Source organism: Schistocerca gregaria, chromosome 3, assembly GCF_023897955.1.
Source record: "Schistocerca gregaria isolate iqSchGreg1 chromosome 3, iqSchGreg1.2, whole genome shotgun sequence".
Classification (NCBI taxonomy): Eukaryota; Metazoa; Arthropoda; class Insecta; order Orthoptera; family Acrididae; genus Schistocerca; species Schistocerca gregaria.
This window is the reverse complement of record NC_064922.1, coordinates 496732646-496747493: the sequence shown is the minus strand read 5'-3', so window position 1 is coordinate 496747493 and position 14848 is coordinate 496732646. Positions and strand designations below refer to the sequence as shown.

Here is a 14848-nt window from a genome sequence, read left to right as displayed (position 1 = left end):
TCTAAAAACAAACTTTTACTATTGATATTGTGACTGAAAGACAATGTTACAGGAAGACCGAAAGTCATTTATTGTAAGACCAGAATGTTCTAACAAAGGAACCAACACGTTGGGTGGTGATCGACACCATATATGCTGGGTGTCTGAAATCAGTCAATAAACTCGTACCACAAATGTCACCATTATTGTACAAAATGTGACAAACCGCCTTTACGATGGCAGATTAATTCAATCCATTGTTTACTTCGTTATAGCTAAACATTTATTCATTGTTTGATGCGTAGTCCCAATCTATTAAGAAAATGCAATACATACTTTTCCTTCCTGTTACACCTCTCTATCTTCCCCTTTTTTCCTTACAGAAAGTCAACACAAAAATGAAATCAAAACAACAATGGGTTTGCTTCTGTTTACAGCAACAGACGCGCCTCTGCTAGGAACTAACAACTATCTTCGGTTTCAGGATAAACTTCTGTTCTCCTACGCTCTGTGGTCGCCACATATAGAGCCACAGCTGGAAGGTGCTTTCATCTCAGAATCTCCCATTCAAGCACTGATAGACGGCCGTTTTCTCGAAGTGCCTATAATGACAGGAGTAACGTCCGGCGAAGGAGGTACGTAAATGTCTCCTGCATAGTTCAGAACGTTCGTTACAAGGCAATAGAACGAAGTACTATCAGAAGTGACTCTAAGTCATACAGAGTGAAAGCATTAAGCCTTTTAGACGAAATATATTTAGTTACCTGATCACTCACTTAGAGTCTGCATACACATAGCCCATTATGTTCTCAGGTAGGTAAAATAATGAAGTATTGTACCTGTTACCTACTACGATCGTTTAATTGGGGTTCCTCTGCACAGGTTCTGGAATACTGTACCAAACAGAGAAAATCAACACTCTAAATAACATGTTTTCTGAATCAGTTGGGCCATGTTTACACCTTTCAACTGTGGAAATGCAACAGGAGGCAGCTCTCAAGCTAAGAGAATTCTATTTCGGCAACGATACTATCTCTGCAGACAATCCTGCTCCTCTCGTGCACGTGAGTAAATCTTTTGTTTCGGTTAGTTCCTAAACAATCCCATCATTTCAAAGAAAGTCATTATTGTTCATTTTTAAAACGATATCTTTCCTTTGCTGTAGGGCATTAATGCTAGAAATATGACAGCTTGCTCCAGATACTTATACAACTATTCAGAAATAGGAATAATATGTTACTGGCAAAATTCGACTACATATTCTTACATATGATGAAAGGGAGTTATGTCATTATAACCTGAGTAAAAATCATTCCCATTGAAGAAAATTATTTGGGGTAAATGATGAGAATTTCGAATAATAGTGACGAAGATACTGACAAAATTGAAAAGTGAACGTATTACTAAATGATAAATATTTAACGAAATATACAGGGTGCGTTAAAAACTTACACATACTTTGAACAGATGTACGTTCTTTCAGATAGACTTCCAAAATTATGGCCTTCAGCATCAATACACCTCTGAGTGCGAGTCACCTTTGATTCCGTACATCGTACCAACGAGTCCAATGGGATTTATGCACACACACCACTTCCGTCTCATTCCAAAGTCTGTCCAGGTTACGTGGTTAACGTTTGTACAACTCGTCTTTTACGGTGCCCCATAAAAAGAAAGCAAGAGGTGTGAGGTCTGAAGAGATGGAAAAACTCGATTTGCCCCTGCGTCCTATCCACTGGCCTGGCTCTTACATATCTATGATCGCGCGGCAGAGCGCCATTCTGTTGGTAATAAAACTTGTCGTTACCGTATAATGCATGAATGGCAGGGAATATGGAATCAAGAAGCATTTTTCAAAGCGGGAAGGCCCAGCCAATCCCCTTGCAGACAAATCGCATGATGCATTTAAACCAGGCACATTCATAAACTTTTCAGCTGTAATGTGAGCATTATCTTTATTCCAATACAAGCGTTGTGCCTATTAATAGCTTTTGAATTAGGCTTCATCCGACCAAATCACATTACCCATAAATCCTGGTTCACGTGCCGCCACCACCACCATTCACAACGTTATAGCCTTCGATCTGGATCATCTTCACTTAGAAATTGCACCAGTCTTGGGATGTACACACTAGACATACCTCTCTTCAGGATATGTAACATATTAACAGCACTTACATTACTCTCACGTGCCCCTTGTCTTAAAGATTTTTGAGGTGAAGACTGAAACAGTTCCAAGGCCACACCCGAGGATGCGTCACTTGTAGCTGTACGAAGTCGCGCTGATTGGCCTTATGCGTATCACACATTGTTCCATTAACTTCGAATTTATGACGTAGATGTGTAATTGTTAACCTCGAAAGTGGTTTTGTACCATACTGACTGCTCCATTGTCTTTGAACTGGAGCAACATTCTCGAACTTATAATGCCACTTAATCACTTGCTTCTGCGCTTCAAAGGTAAAATGTACGTCCGCCATGTTGAAGTTACTTCCTTACCACTAACTGCTACCACCTGTTGGCGCGATATAAAATTTCTTTCTCCCAGAAACAGAACCTTGAAGACCGGCAAATAAAATTTCTATGACAGTTCAAAGTGTGTATGCATTTTTTCACGCACCGTATACATAAGCAGAAATGCAAATATTTTAGTTACATGTGGTCTCACAGCAGAAATAGAATTTTTAATGACAGTAATCTGACTGGTTGTTGTAACCTGTATAAGAATATCCCGTACTTTGTATTTTTCACTATTGGGCAACTTTAGCTATGTAGCCATTTTCAAGCTTGTTAAATGCGTACCACATGTTACATCGTTAAATACAGACGTAAAACGACCATTCGTTGTTTAGTAAACAGAATAAAAATTAAAATATTACAAAATAAAATGAAAGATAACTTACTTGCTATAGCTCATGAAACGGACAAATTAGGGTTACAGTTGAAACTTACGTTGATCACATATTGTTAAAAATGCTGTTAGGTGAACTGCAATGGTAAAAAGCCAAGCGTAATTAAAAAGTAGTGGGCATACAGACATCAAATAATAAGATATTTTAATACATTTTCGGACTTAAAAACAACATGTCACCAAGTGTTTCTTGGATAACGTACTACTTGCACATTTAGTATCATACTGGACCATGTCCGCACCTCGTGGTTAACTGATCAGAGATAAAACTGAGCGGCAAGATATGATCTGTGTTTCCTACAAATTTCGGTTTTATTCATTTGATCCTATGTGTCGTACAAATTTCGATTTTATTCACTGGAATTCAATATCAGATTAATAGCCTGATAAAGACTATGTTTCAATTGGAACAGTTCAACATCGACTTGGGGATCTTCGAGCCGACTGACGCCCTTGTCAGGAAAGTGACGGAAATCACTGATCTACCAGTCTTCTACTATGTGTTTGACTACCATGGAGAGCATGTGAATACAACAGAGTGGGGTGAGTACTAATAAGTGCTTACTAACCGCTAACTTATTCCCCATATGCAGTTATTGTGGTGCGTGTGGAAGTCAGTCCAGACTTTTTCGTAAGTCTGAATCGTTCTGCATATATGCTGTGCTCCGGGGTATAGTTCTTTGTTGATAAATACAGGGTGATTACAATTAAAGTTAAACTTTCACACCGCTGTAGAAATAACACCACTGGACAGAATTACGTCAAATTGCAACGGAAATTATTGAGAAAAGGGACAAACGTATGGCAGAAGAAAGATAGTTACAAAATGTAGCGCTGTAACAATCATAATTTAATAGTGGTCGACTAAAAATTACAAATGAATCATACAACAATGACTAAGGTGTGCGTTAGACGTTAAACAAACTGTACGATTCAGTGTACATGAGTGTACAGATGTGATACTGTTTGTTACGTAAGCCCATCCACATCGGCAATGTTATTTCACATCGGATAGGAAAAATCGGTTTTTAATTGGCCTGTGGCGAAAACTGCAAAAAAGCACCGATCACATCGGTTTTTAAGTGTTCTGATGCCAAAACCCGCAAAAAAGCATCAATCACATAGCTTTTTAATTGCCCTGAGACCAAAAACCGCATAAAAAGCATCAATCAAAATCAGATCGGATTATTAATCTTCGTGTGACTGGCACAAAACATGTTCAGTGTGCTGTCCACCGTTTTCTGCAACAAGTTGAAATCGAGAAACAGCATTTTCCACAATTGATCGAAGTGTTTCCGGGGTCACATTCAGAATGTGTTGCGCAATGCGTGCCTTCATTGCAGCTAAGTTTGCAATCTGAACACTGAACACAACATCTTTCAGATAGCCCCACAGCCAGAAGTCACACGGATTAAGATCAGGTGATCGGGACGGTCAGGCTGTAGGGAAATGACGGCTGATAATTCTAGCATTTCCGAAATGGCGCTTCAGTAGCTGCTTAACTGGATTTGCAATGTGCAGAGGTGCGCCATCTTGCATAACAATGATCCCATCCAACGCTGTTGGAGAGCTTGAATGACGTGGTTGCATAAAAAACGCTCATAGAGCTTAGCAGTGACGGTACAGGACCGCAAGCACCGGAAGCACCTGTCTCTTCAAAAAAATATGACCCTGTCATAAATGATGCCCTAAACCCGCACCACACAGTGATCTTTTCAGGATGAAGTGAGGACTGGTTGATTTGTGTGTGGTTTTTCCGTTGCCTATATTCGACAATTCCGTGCATTGAGAAATCCTGTCAGATGGAAGTTGGCTTCGTCTAACCACAAAATCTTCCAAAGCCATCATTGTCCACTTCCATGCGAGCAAGAAATTCTACAGCAAAGGTCTCTCTTGCTGACAAGTCAACATGAAGCAAATCGTGCGCATAGGTAATTTTGAATGGATAGCACAGAAGGATGTTTCATAGGATTTTACGCACCGTGCTCACAGGTGTGTCCAATGTTCGGCAGTTCTCCGTGCACAACACGTTTGCTCACTACCAATCGTCTCCTCCTGCACTGCTGTGGACACTGCTTCCACTGACGTCGAATCAATTCATTTCCTCCCTCTACCAGGTTGCACAACAAAAGAATCCGTCTTTTCCAATTTCCGAATCATTTCCTCCAGGCCCACAGCAGTCATCGACCAACGCCTTTTTTCAAACCCTTCAGTGTCCGGAACTTCTGCACAGAGATGTGAGCACAGTCATCATTCTTGTAATGCAGCATTACAAACAGCGCGATACTGCATTGAGATAGTCATGGTGAACGTCGCAGACCCGAAAGGAGGTAAAGCCGGGTACCAAAATTTTCAAATGTGTGTGAAATCGTATGGGACTTAACTTCTAAGTTTATCAGTCCCTAAGCTTACACACTACTTAACCTAAATTATCCTAAGGATATACACTCACACCCATGCCCGAGGGAGGACTCGAACCTCCGCCGGGACTAGCCTCACAGTCCATGACTGCAGCGCTTAAGACCGCTCAGCTAATCCACGCATGACAGGTGTTTTCATTTACGTATTCTAACACATACGGCGCCATCTATTGATCAATTTTCACATTTTCTTCTTCTGCCATACGTTTTCCCCCATCTCCTATAATATTTCGTTGCAATTTGACGTCATTGTGATCAGTGGTGTTACTTCTACAGCGTTTTAAAAGTTTATCTTTAATTATAATCGCCCTGTATAATAGTTTGTGGAAACTGAAATACAAGAAAGGGAAGGACTAGGGTTTTAATGTTTCGATTCATTTAATTGTAAAAATAATTTTATGAAATTATATTAGCTCCACTGAAAAATTAATGTATCTCTGTATCCATGTTTCAATATAACGAAATATTTTCATAAAAAGTTCCATCCTCCCTTTCACTACCTAAGGGACTGATTTAAAAAAAACACTGAAACGCGTGTTTTTTTATTTCTAAATACAACTTTTCGCAGTTCCAGCTTCAAAATTGACTTGATAGCGACATATTTTCCAAAAAATCTTTTCATCCTCTGTTTCAGCCCCTTATGGCGAATTTCAAAAAATCTGTTCTTAAACGATGCCTACAGTTTAAGGTCAACACCCTCTACAAATTTCAAGTTCCTGTCCTTGGCGTTTTGGGCTAGGCGACGAAGAGCCAGCGATGATGAGAGAGCCCACATCTCGTGGTCGTGCGGTAGCGTTCTCGCTTCCCACGATCGGGTTCACGGGTTCGATTTCCGGCGGGGTCAGGGATTTTCTCTGGCTCGTGATGGCTGGGTGTTGTGTGATGTCCTTAGGTTATTTAGGTGTAAGTAGTTATAATTTCCAGGGGACTGATGACCATAGATGTCAAGTCCCATAGTGCTCAGAGCCATTTGAACCATTTTCTTTCTTTCTTTCTTTTTTTTTTTTTTTTTTTTTTTTTTGATGATGAGAGAGCCCAAGGAATTATTACGACAAACTTCGAGGTGTTGTAGAGCGTGTCTTCAGGAGCAATTCGTGGATAGGAACCGTGTCCAAAAACGTCATCCAACGACGCTACAGAGCGCCGAAGTTATATGCGCCAGCACCTGTCACTGGGCCACCCCTTCGGCAGCAAACGTGACGTTGTACGCTGACGGGCCGTAGGAGGAACGTTGTTTGTTATTAAGTGGTCGTGACTGATTGCCAGAATCGCCAGTGGAGAAGATGGAGCTAGACAGCCCTTGTTCCCTATCAATGCGAAAAACGTGGAAGATTTTAGAGGGATACAGGAGAAAACTAATCTTCAGATGAAAACCGCGTCTACTACTGTCAACCAGAAAGGCATTCATGGGAGACAAGGCCTTTCTGCGCAGCATCAGCTCCATGTTCTCCTCTGGCGATCCTGGCAGTCATTCGCGATTACTGAATAACAAACCACACTGCAAGACGTTCCTACTACAGTCAGCGTAGAAAGTCATGTTTGGTGCTGAAGGGGTGGCTTATTTACAGGTGTTGACGCACCTAAATTTGACGCTCTGTAGAGTTTTTGGATGACGTTCTCGGAAACTGGTTCCTAACCTCGATTTGTCCCTCAAGACATACTTTACAGTACATACTAAATTTATCGAAGCATTTCTGGAACACCCTGTGTAATTTTTATCTGATACAGGCCGTCGGCAACGGACAGACGCAGAGAATTTCACATATTTTCGCACTCAGGATACCACATAAGTAGTTTCGTAATCGAAAAAAAGCTCTTTCACGCACATATGTTGATCGAAATATTGTAGTACTTTCGCAATCTCGTTATGAAGACAGGGAAACTCAACACGAGGAAAACAATATAGACGTGCTGAACAGTTTTGTACGTAAAGGAATTGTCTTTAAAACAAGATTACATTGCAGATTAGTCGGTTACATTTGTGCATGCACTGGGTCCCTTTCAGTTGAAGCGGAAATCGATTTCGAAACCTATTCGAAAAAAGACTGGCATGGTCCACAAGACGTTCAGAAAACTATCCTTATATTTGCTTCAAGGTCGCAATGAATTCTTTAAACTTCGTGTTTTCTTTAACATCAATGAGCTTAGGGAACTAGCCTCAGATCGACAGAATTTTTCCATTCTGCAATGTGATTTTCTTTTTAAATGCATAAATCCATTCCAATCAAATCATTAAAAAGTTATTTTTCGCCTTGCAACTGTGGGCAGTCTGCAATCCCTTACCGATGTTCTAATTTTCCTTTCCGTGGACCTTTTTCCTTCATAAATTCAACAACAGAGGGTTTTAAGTCGAAAAACTTTTCCAGGCATTCCCCGTGACTCAATAACAGTACTTTTCTGTAATACATAAAGTCTCCATACTCTTTGTTCAATTCCATCGAAAAGTTTGCATCTGACAGTGGAGTAGCGCGTGAGACTTCAGCAATATAACTATTCATTTACCTGTTCCATGCCTGCAAATGTAGCACTAAGTGCTACTTGATGTACAGAACAACAAAACTCGCCTTTAATTTGTAGTTTTCATTGCCATCTGAATCTTCAGTTTCTTTCTGCACATTACTGCACTGTAGGTTCACAGAAAAATTTGCAGCACCTGTTGATCATGTAACTGCACAATAGATTTTTGAGAATTCTCATTCCTCTCTTCCTTCATGGCTAAAAATGGTCTTCAAGCTTGAGAATTCTGTGTGATGCGAAGCCCCAGTGTGTTAAACTCAGAGTTGCAAATGTCGTGGCATAAGATTAAAATGAGCCTGAGTTTGTTCCTGGGGATTCTTTCTCCAAGCGAAATGGGTTCGATTCTACAAAGCATCAACAGCGGTGACAGAACACCGTGGCGAGTAATTTACCAATTAACCATAACAGACAGAGACGTGCTTGATGTGCGACGTTCCAGGTGAAGGAGCAGGCAATTTTTCGAAGATGCCTGGCGTATTCCTCAAAATATCACGTCGCGAAATGTCTTTCTGAAATACGGAACGTAAATTTGCTCTAAAGTTATCCTGATGTATTGGCTGTGCTTGGATTACCCTCAACACGTATGAACAGAGATCACCATTCGCGTCTGACGTCACCCCAGGTTATAATCGAGGGATTTGTCAGACGTCACTTTGGTATCGTCTAACCCGTATACGGCCATGAATTCACGATAGTTTGTAGCGGTACTTAACCAAAACTAGTAGAATTTGATCACTTTATATGGTACAGCACCCACACGTAGTTTGGAGCCGGCCGGTGTGGCCGAGCGGTTCTAGGCGCTACAGTCTGGAACCGCGTGACATCTGCGTTCGCAGGCTCGAATCCTGCCTCGGGCACGGATGTGTGTGATGTCCTTAGGTTAGTTAGCTTTAAGTAGTTCTAAGTTCTAGGGGACTGATGACCTAAGCTGTTAAGTCCCATAGTGCTCAGAGACATTTGAACCATAGTTTGGAACCACTCTCTTCTGCCCGCCGATTCCACACATTTGTTACTGCTGTAGCAGGCATGCTCTACACGAATCAGCATACTATGTATTCATTATATATTTATTTGCATATTCTGGTAATACTGGGCCACTGGATACTCTTTTACACCTAACCACGTATTCTACGTAGTTTGCATTATGGTCATTGCGACAGACATATTATGTATTTCATACTGGGTTCAACGCTTTGAAATGACTACACCATACACTGTAGCTATAGTAAAATAAAGTGCAACTTAAAGTAGCCCATGAAAAGTAGAACAAGAAGTAGGTTTAGACAAAGGACACATTCTGCAAACGATTGCGAGAATGGGAGGAAGAAGGGGGACAAGGCAAACGGAAGAACTGATGACAGGGGTAAAGACTGACAGAACTGCAAAGGGAAAGAAGCATATCTGGAAGAAGATGGGAATATTTGCTTATGTTTGACACACTCGCCATATTTGATGACGTCTTTTAAGAAAAAGTTATGAGACTGATAGAAGGGAGTTTTTTCTTTAATTAACTGTGTGCAGCACCTGCTCCATAGAAGGGCAACAGCGACAGAGAAGGAATTTATGAATGTTTTTCCTTTATGGCTGGATACAGCTATAGTTTTAGATAAGTGAGATCATGTTTTCCGATTTCGATGAGATGAGAAGTAATTGTTTTTTCTCTTTATTGTCATGTTCTTCCCTAAAAAGGGACGGGCTGGCAGCAGCACAATAAGCCACTCTTCACCCAAGAGAGTTACAGTGAAATCATAGACTTATGAGAAAATAACACATAACATAGAATGGTATAAAATGATGAATTAACAAAAACAAAAAGAGATGAGTAGAAACGGTAGATTTAAATACAACATGCAGAGAATGAACACTGTGAGTCGACACGAAAACAAGGAAACACGACAGTGGGAACACAAATGAATGATGCTGGCGACACTGCTGGTGCTGGTGGAATGTAGCACTGCACATGGCACTGGAGTAACACTGACACTCTGACACCACAATGAAATCGTTAAAAATCACTGCACAAAGGGACCTACCACCAGGAGAAGAGAGGAGGGAGGGAAGAAAAGGGAAGGAGAGATGGTATGGGGGAACCAGGAGAGGGGGTAGGAGGGGGACAATGGAAGGGAGAAGGAAAGGAACTGGAAGCTCAAGGGGGGGGGGGGGGGGGGAAGGAAAACAAGGTGTTCAGCAGGGAAAAGCAGGAAGAAGGGAAGGGAGATAGGGAGGGAGAGAGGGAGCCCTGAGGAGGGGGGGGGAGGGAGGAGGAGGGATAAGATCTGGTAGGAGGGGTAGATAGAAGGCATGAGGACATCATTCAGGAGTGGGTGATATCTGATGCGAGGCACTGAGATATTAGTTCACTATGGAACTGATGAAGTAGAGATAGTGTTTGACAGTCTCGTAACTTGTCTGGTTGCAGTGGTCCAAAATGGGTGTATGAAGCACTGACATATTCAGACAGGTGTTGTAAAAGTGAAGCAAACGAGCATACATGATTAGTTCTAACAGTTTAGAGCAGGCATGGGCAACCTTTGGTGACCTGCAGGCCTGAATCACATTCATACGCATGCGGGCTGCCACTCACTTGATGAGGCAAAAGCGCTCATAGTGATTGAAGTCAAAACTACAGCGTCCGAACGATGATGTTATCGAGTAATGCATCGATATGATGGCTGGCACTCCTTTCACGAAGCGCCAACAAATGAAGCCTCAAAAAACTCCTTTTTGAAGGTACATTCGTTTTTGTGTCCACCCCATCTCCAGATGTTTACATTTATTTACATATTGTGAACATTGGGTCCTTACGACTTTTACAATTACTGTCTTTAAAACTCAAGTTGCAAAATTTTGTAACACTGTTTCTAAAGAAAAAAAAAGTGTTCACAACATGTAAATAAATATAAAAATTTGAAGATTGGAAGCCTATAAAAGCAATCGGTTGCAGCTAATTCACTGTAAATTAACTTCAGTTTCATTAGTAGCTGTGTTGTAGTACGTAAACAACGGACATAGATTATTTACTGATTTAATACAAGACAACATAGTAAAATGAAGTACGGCAACGAGACACGTACTCCAGTGGGCGAGGAATTTGGAGTAACTTCGCGATTTTTGGCTGCAAGGAAGTCAGTCAAGTGTTTGAAATTTAGTGTGTAAAGATACACGAATACTATTAGCCAGTATATTTTTTAATACTTATCCAAAAATACTTTTGATGACTAATCGCATAGCCATATGTTGTTTCTGCTCATATTGTAAACGTGTTTCTCTTCATTGCTCAAATCCAGTAACAGCGAAATGGCATACGCAGAATAAGCACAATTTGTAACGGTCTGCGTCATGATCTGCAAACGCTAAGTGAGCAGAGTGTCACGAAAATATCCAAAGATACGTCGTCGATGAAAAACAATTCGAGTATCTGGCTCTCACTCGCACGAATTTCTTCCGCGGGCCGAACTGCAGCAAATCGTGGGCTGGATCCAGCCCGTTGGTTGCTCGTTGCCCACCTGTAGTCTATAGTTTCCAATAGTCGTGTTGTACTGTCTTATATCGTAGTAGTGGAGTTTAGTCAGAGCAAATGATACACAAGTTTACGTTTCACATCTTAGGTAGATACATGCCAAAACTTTTGAAGGGCACAGAGGCACGTAGAAGTCTTGCTTCGGCTGGCGACAGGAATTTCTGCCCACATGAGGCGCTCGCACGAAATTACACGTACGTTCCTCATCATTTGCCAATAAAGTTTTTGGGTACCATCGAGGACAGGCAGCCACTGTTCTCGGAATTAATTAGTTTTTGTTCTGCCTCCGTATTCGTTGATACGTTTCGGTCATTCACATGTCCTCAGTATCGTTACCTTATATGTTCCCCTACTCGTTGTTAGTTTCACTTGCAAAGAAATAATTTCGTGTGACATCTAACTCAGCCTGTAAGAACTTCCAAACTTGTCAGGAGCAACAAAATTATCGATGTCTGCTTTCCTATCTTAGCTCCATTGTTCTCCTTTTTGTTGAAGTCTCATCACATCTTCATTGTCACGTATGATCCCTCTCAACATTAGTAGTAGTGGTCGTAGCTTCATTCATCTGTAGATCTCTTTTTACAAGGATATAGAGCATGTCAAAGTATTTACAAGTTTAGACCAATTTAAAATAAGCTATTTTGTATACACACACTTTTACAGACAATCATTAGATTTCCCCTGGTATACAATACTTTTTTTTACAAATAACTTGTTAAATAATGTAATGCCACACTGTTCACTCCTATCTGACTATCAGTCATTGCACACACTATACACACATTTTTTCGAAACACTTCACTCACTACACACACCGGTGAGCTCTGGGCCATTTTCTGTACCACAACTTCCCATTTGCTATCCTGAAAAACTGAATCAGTCCCTCTATAATGAGTGAGATGTTGAGCTCAGAAAGAGGAAGAGGTGTTAGTGTTGTGCTATGCATAGCTTGGGGGTAAGTATTTATACAGGGTGTTACAAAAAGGTACGGCCAAACTTTCAGGAAACATTCCTCACACGCAAAGAAAGAAAATATGTTATGTTGACATGTGCCCGGAAACGCTTACTTTCCATGTTAGAGCTCATTTTATTACTTCTCTTCAAATCACATTAATCATTGAATGGAAACACACAGCAACATAATGTACCAACGTGACTTCACACACTTTGTTACAGGAAATGTTCAAAATGTCCTCCGTTAGCGAGGATACACGCATCCACCCTCCGTCGCATGGAATCCCTGATGCGCTGATGCAGTCCTGGAGAATGGCGTATTGTATCACAGCCGTCCACAATACGAGCACGAAGAGTCTCTAAATTTTGTGCCGGGGTTGCGTAGACAAGAGCTTTCAAATGCCTCCATAAATGAAAGTCAAGAGGGTTGAGGTCAGGAGAGCGTGGAGGCCATGGATTTGGTCCGCCTCTACCAATCCATCGGTCACCGAATCTGTTGTTGAGAAGCGTACGAACACTTCGACTGAAATGTGCAGGAGCCCCATAGTGCATGATCCACATGTTGTGTCGTACTTGTAAAGGCAGAGGTTCTAGCACCAGAGGTAGAGTATTCCATATGAAATCATGATAACGTGCTCCATTGAGCGTAGGTGAAAGAACATGGGGCCCAATCAAGACATTACCAACAACGCCTGCCCAAACGTTCACAGAAAATCTGTGTTGATGACGTGATTGCACAATTGCGTGAGGATTCTCGTCAGCCCACACATGTTGATTGTGAAAATTTACAATTTGATAACGTTGGAATGAAGCCTCACCTGTAAAGAGAACATTTGCACTGAAATGAGGACTAACACGTTGTTGGATGAACCATTCGCAGAAGTGTACCCGTGGAGGCCAATCAGCTGCTGATAGTGCCACGATGTACATGGAAACAACTGGTTCTCCCGTAGCACTCTCCATACACTGACGTGGTCAACGTTACCTTGTACAGCAGCAACTTTTCTGACGATGAGATTAGGGTTATCGTCAACTGCACGAAGAATTGCCTCGTCCATTGCAGGTGCTCGTCTTTCTAGGTCTTCCCCAGTCGCGAGTCTTAGGCTGGAATGTTCCGTGCTCCCTAAGACGCCGATCAATTGCTTCGAACGTCTTCCTGTCGGGACACCTTCTTTCTGGAAATCTGTCTCGACACAAACGTACCGCGCCACGGCTATTGCCCCGTGCTAATCCATACATCAAATGGGCATCTGCTAACTCCGCATTTGTAAACATTGCACTGACTGCAGAACCAAGTTCGTGATGAACACTAATATGTTGATGCTACGTACTGATGTGCTTGATGCTATTACTGTAGAGCAATGTGTCGCATGTCAACACAAGCACCGAAGTCAACATTACCTTCCTTCAATTGGGCCACCTGGCGCTGAATCGAGGAAGTACAGTGCATACTGACTAAACTAAAATGAGCTCTAACATGGAAATTAAGCGTTTCCGGACACATGTCCACATAACATCTTTTCTTTATTTGTGTGTGGGGGATGTTTCCTGAAAGTTTGGCCATACTTTTTTCTAACTCCCTGTAGAAGACGAAAAAAGAAGGAAAAAACATAGTGTGAAGGTGTTATGCGGAAAGTTGAATGTTTTATAATGATTATTATTATTTATTTGTATAACTTTTTTTACCAAACCCCTACTCTGTTTAATCTAAGTAACCGTACAATGTATAAAATGTAGTATAACAGGTATTTTTTAGCTCCCTATTTAAATAAGTGTCGTTTTGCGCTTTCTTTCATCTCTTTTGGTAATTTATTGTACAGTTTTATTCCTTGGTAGAAAATGCTGTTTTGAGTTGTATGCTTATTTTTTCTTGGTAAATGTCAGTTGAATCTAGCTCTTGTTCCATGGTCATGGGCAGAGCTGTCTGTGCAGTAATTACCAATGATATTTTTGATGTATACAACTGACTGGTAAATGTATTCACATGGTGCAGTTAAAATCCCCAATGTTTTGAACAGATCGTTACCTTGACTACTATTTTTGATTGTTATTCTTATGGCTCTTTTCTGAAGTTTGAAAATTGTGTTCATATTTTGTGTATTTGTTCCCCAAAAATAGAAATTAAGTGTACATATGTATAGTATATAACTAGAAGACACTGCATGATACACTCTGATAATAGCATTCTAAGGGCATAACATGCTATGACATCCTGTTTGCAAGTACCTTTGTGTGTTCACACTTCTTCAACTGAGAATCAATATTCATTCCTAGAAATTTTGCATTTGTAACACAGACTATAGGGGTGTCATCTATATTTAATTTAACATTGTTATTTTCCGTCTTCAAGCTGAAATTCATGGCATTAATTTTCTTTATGTTCAATGTCACTTTATTGCTTGGTGACTAATCATAAATTTTCTTGAGAGTTTCAGTTGCTTTCTCTGCGAGGAGTTCTCTTGTTTTCTCAATGACTGTAATATTGCTGTCATCAGCAAAGAGAATTTTTTCACTATGAGTAACACTACTGGGAAAATCATTGATGTA

The 14848-nt window shown here is 40.9% G+C and overlaps 1 protein-coding gene across 1 annotated transcript in view; it reads left to right on the top strand.

Annotated features, from left to right (window-relative positions):
- The window catches only part of LOC126354068 (cholinesterase-like), a 64208-nt gene that overhangs the window by 30687 nt on the left and 18673 nt on the right, over positions 1 to 14848 (top strand). The window contains exons 6-8 of the mRNA XM_050003442.1: positions 464 to 614; positions 862 to 1043; positions 3304 to 3433. Coding sequence (XP_049859399.1) covers positions 464 to 614; positions 862 to 1043; positions 3304 to 3433 — 463 coding nt within the window. The remainder of the gene's footprint in view (positions 1 to 463; positions 615 to 861; positions 1044 to 3303; positions 3434 to 14848) is intronic.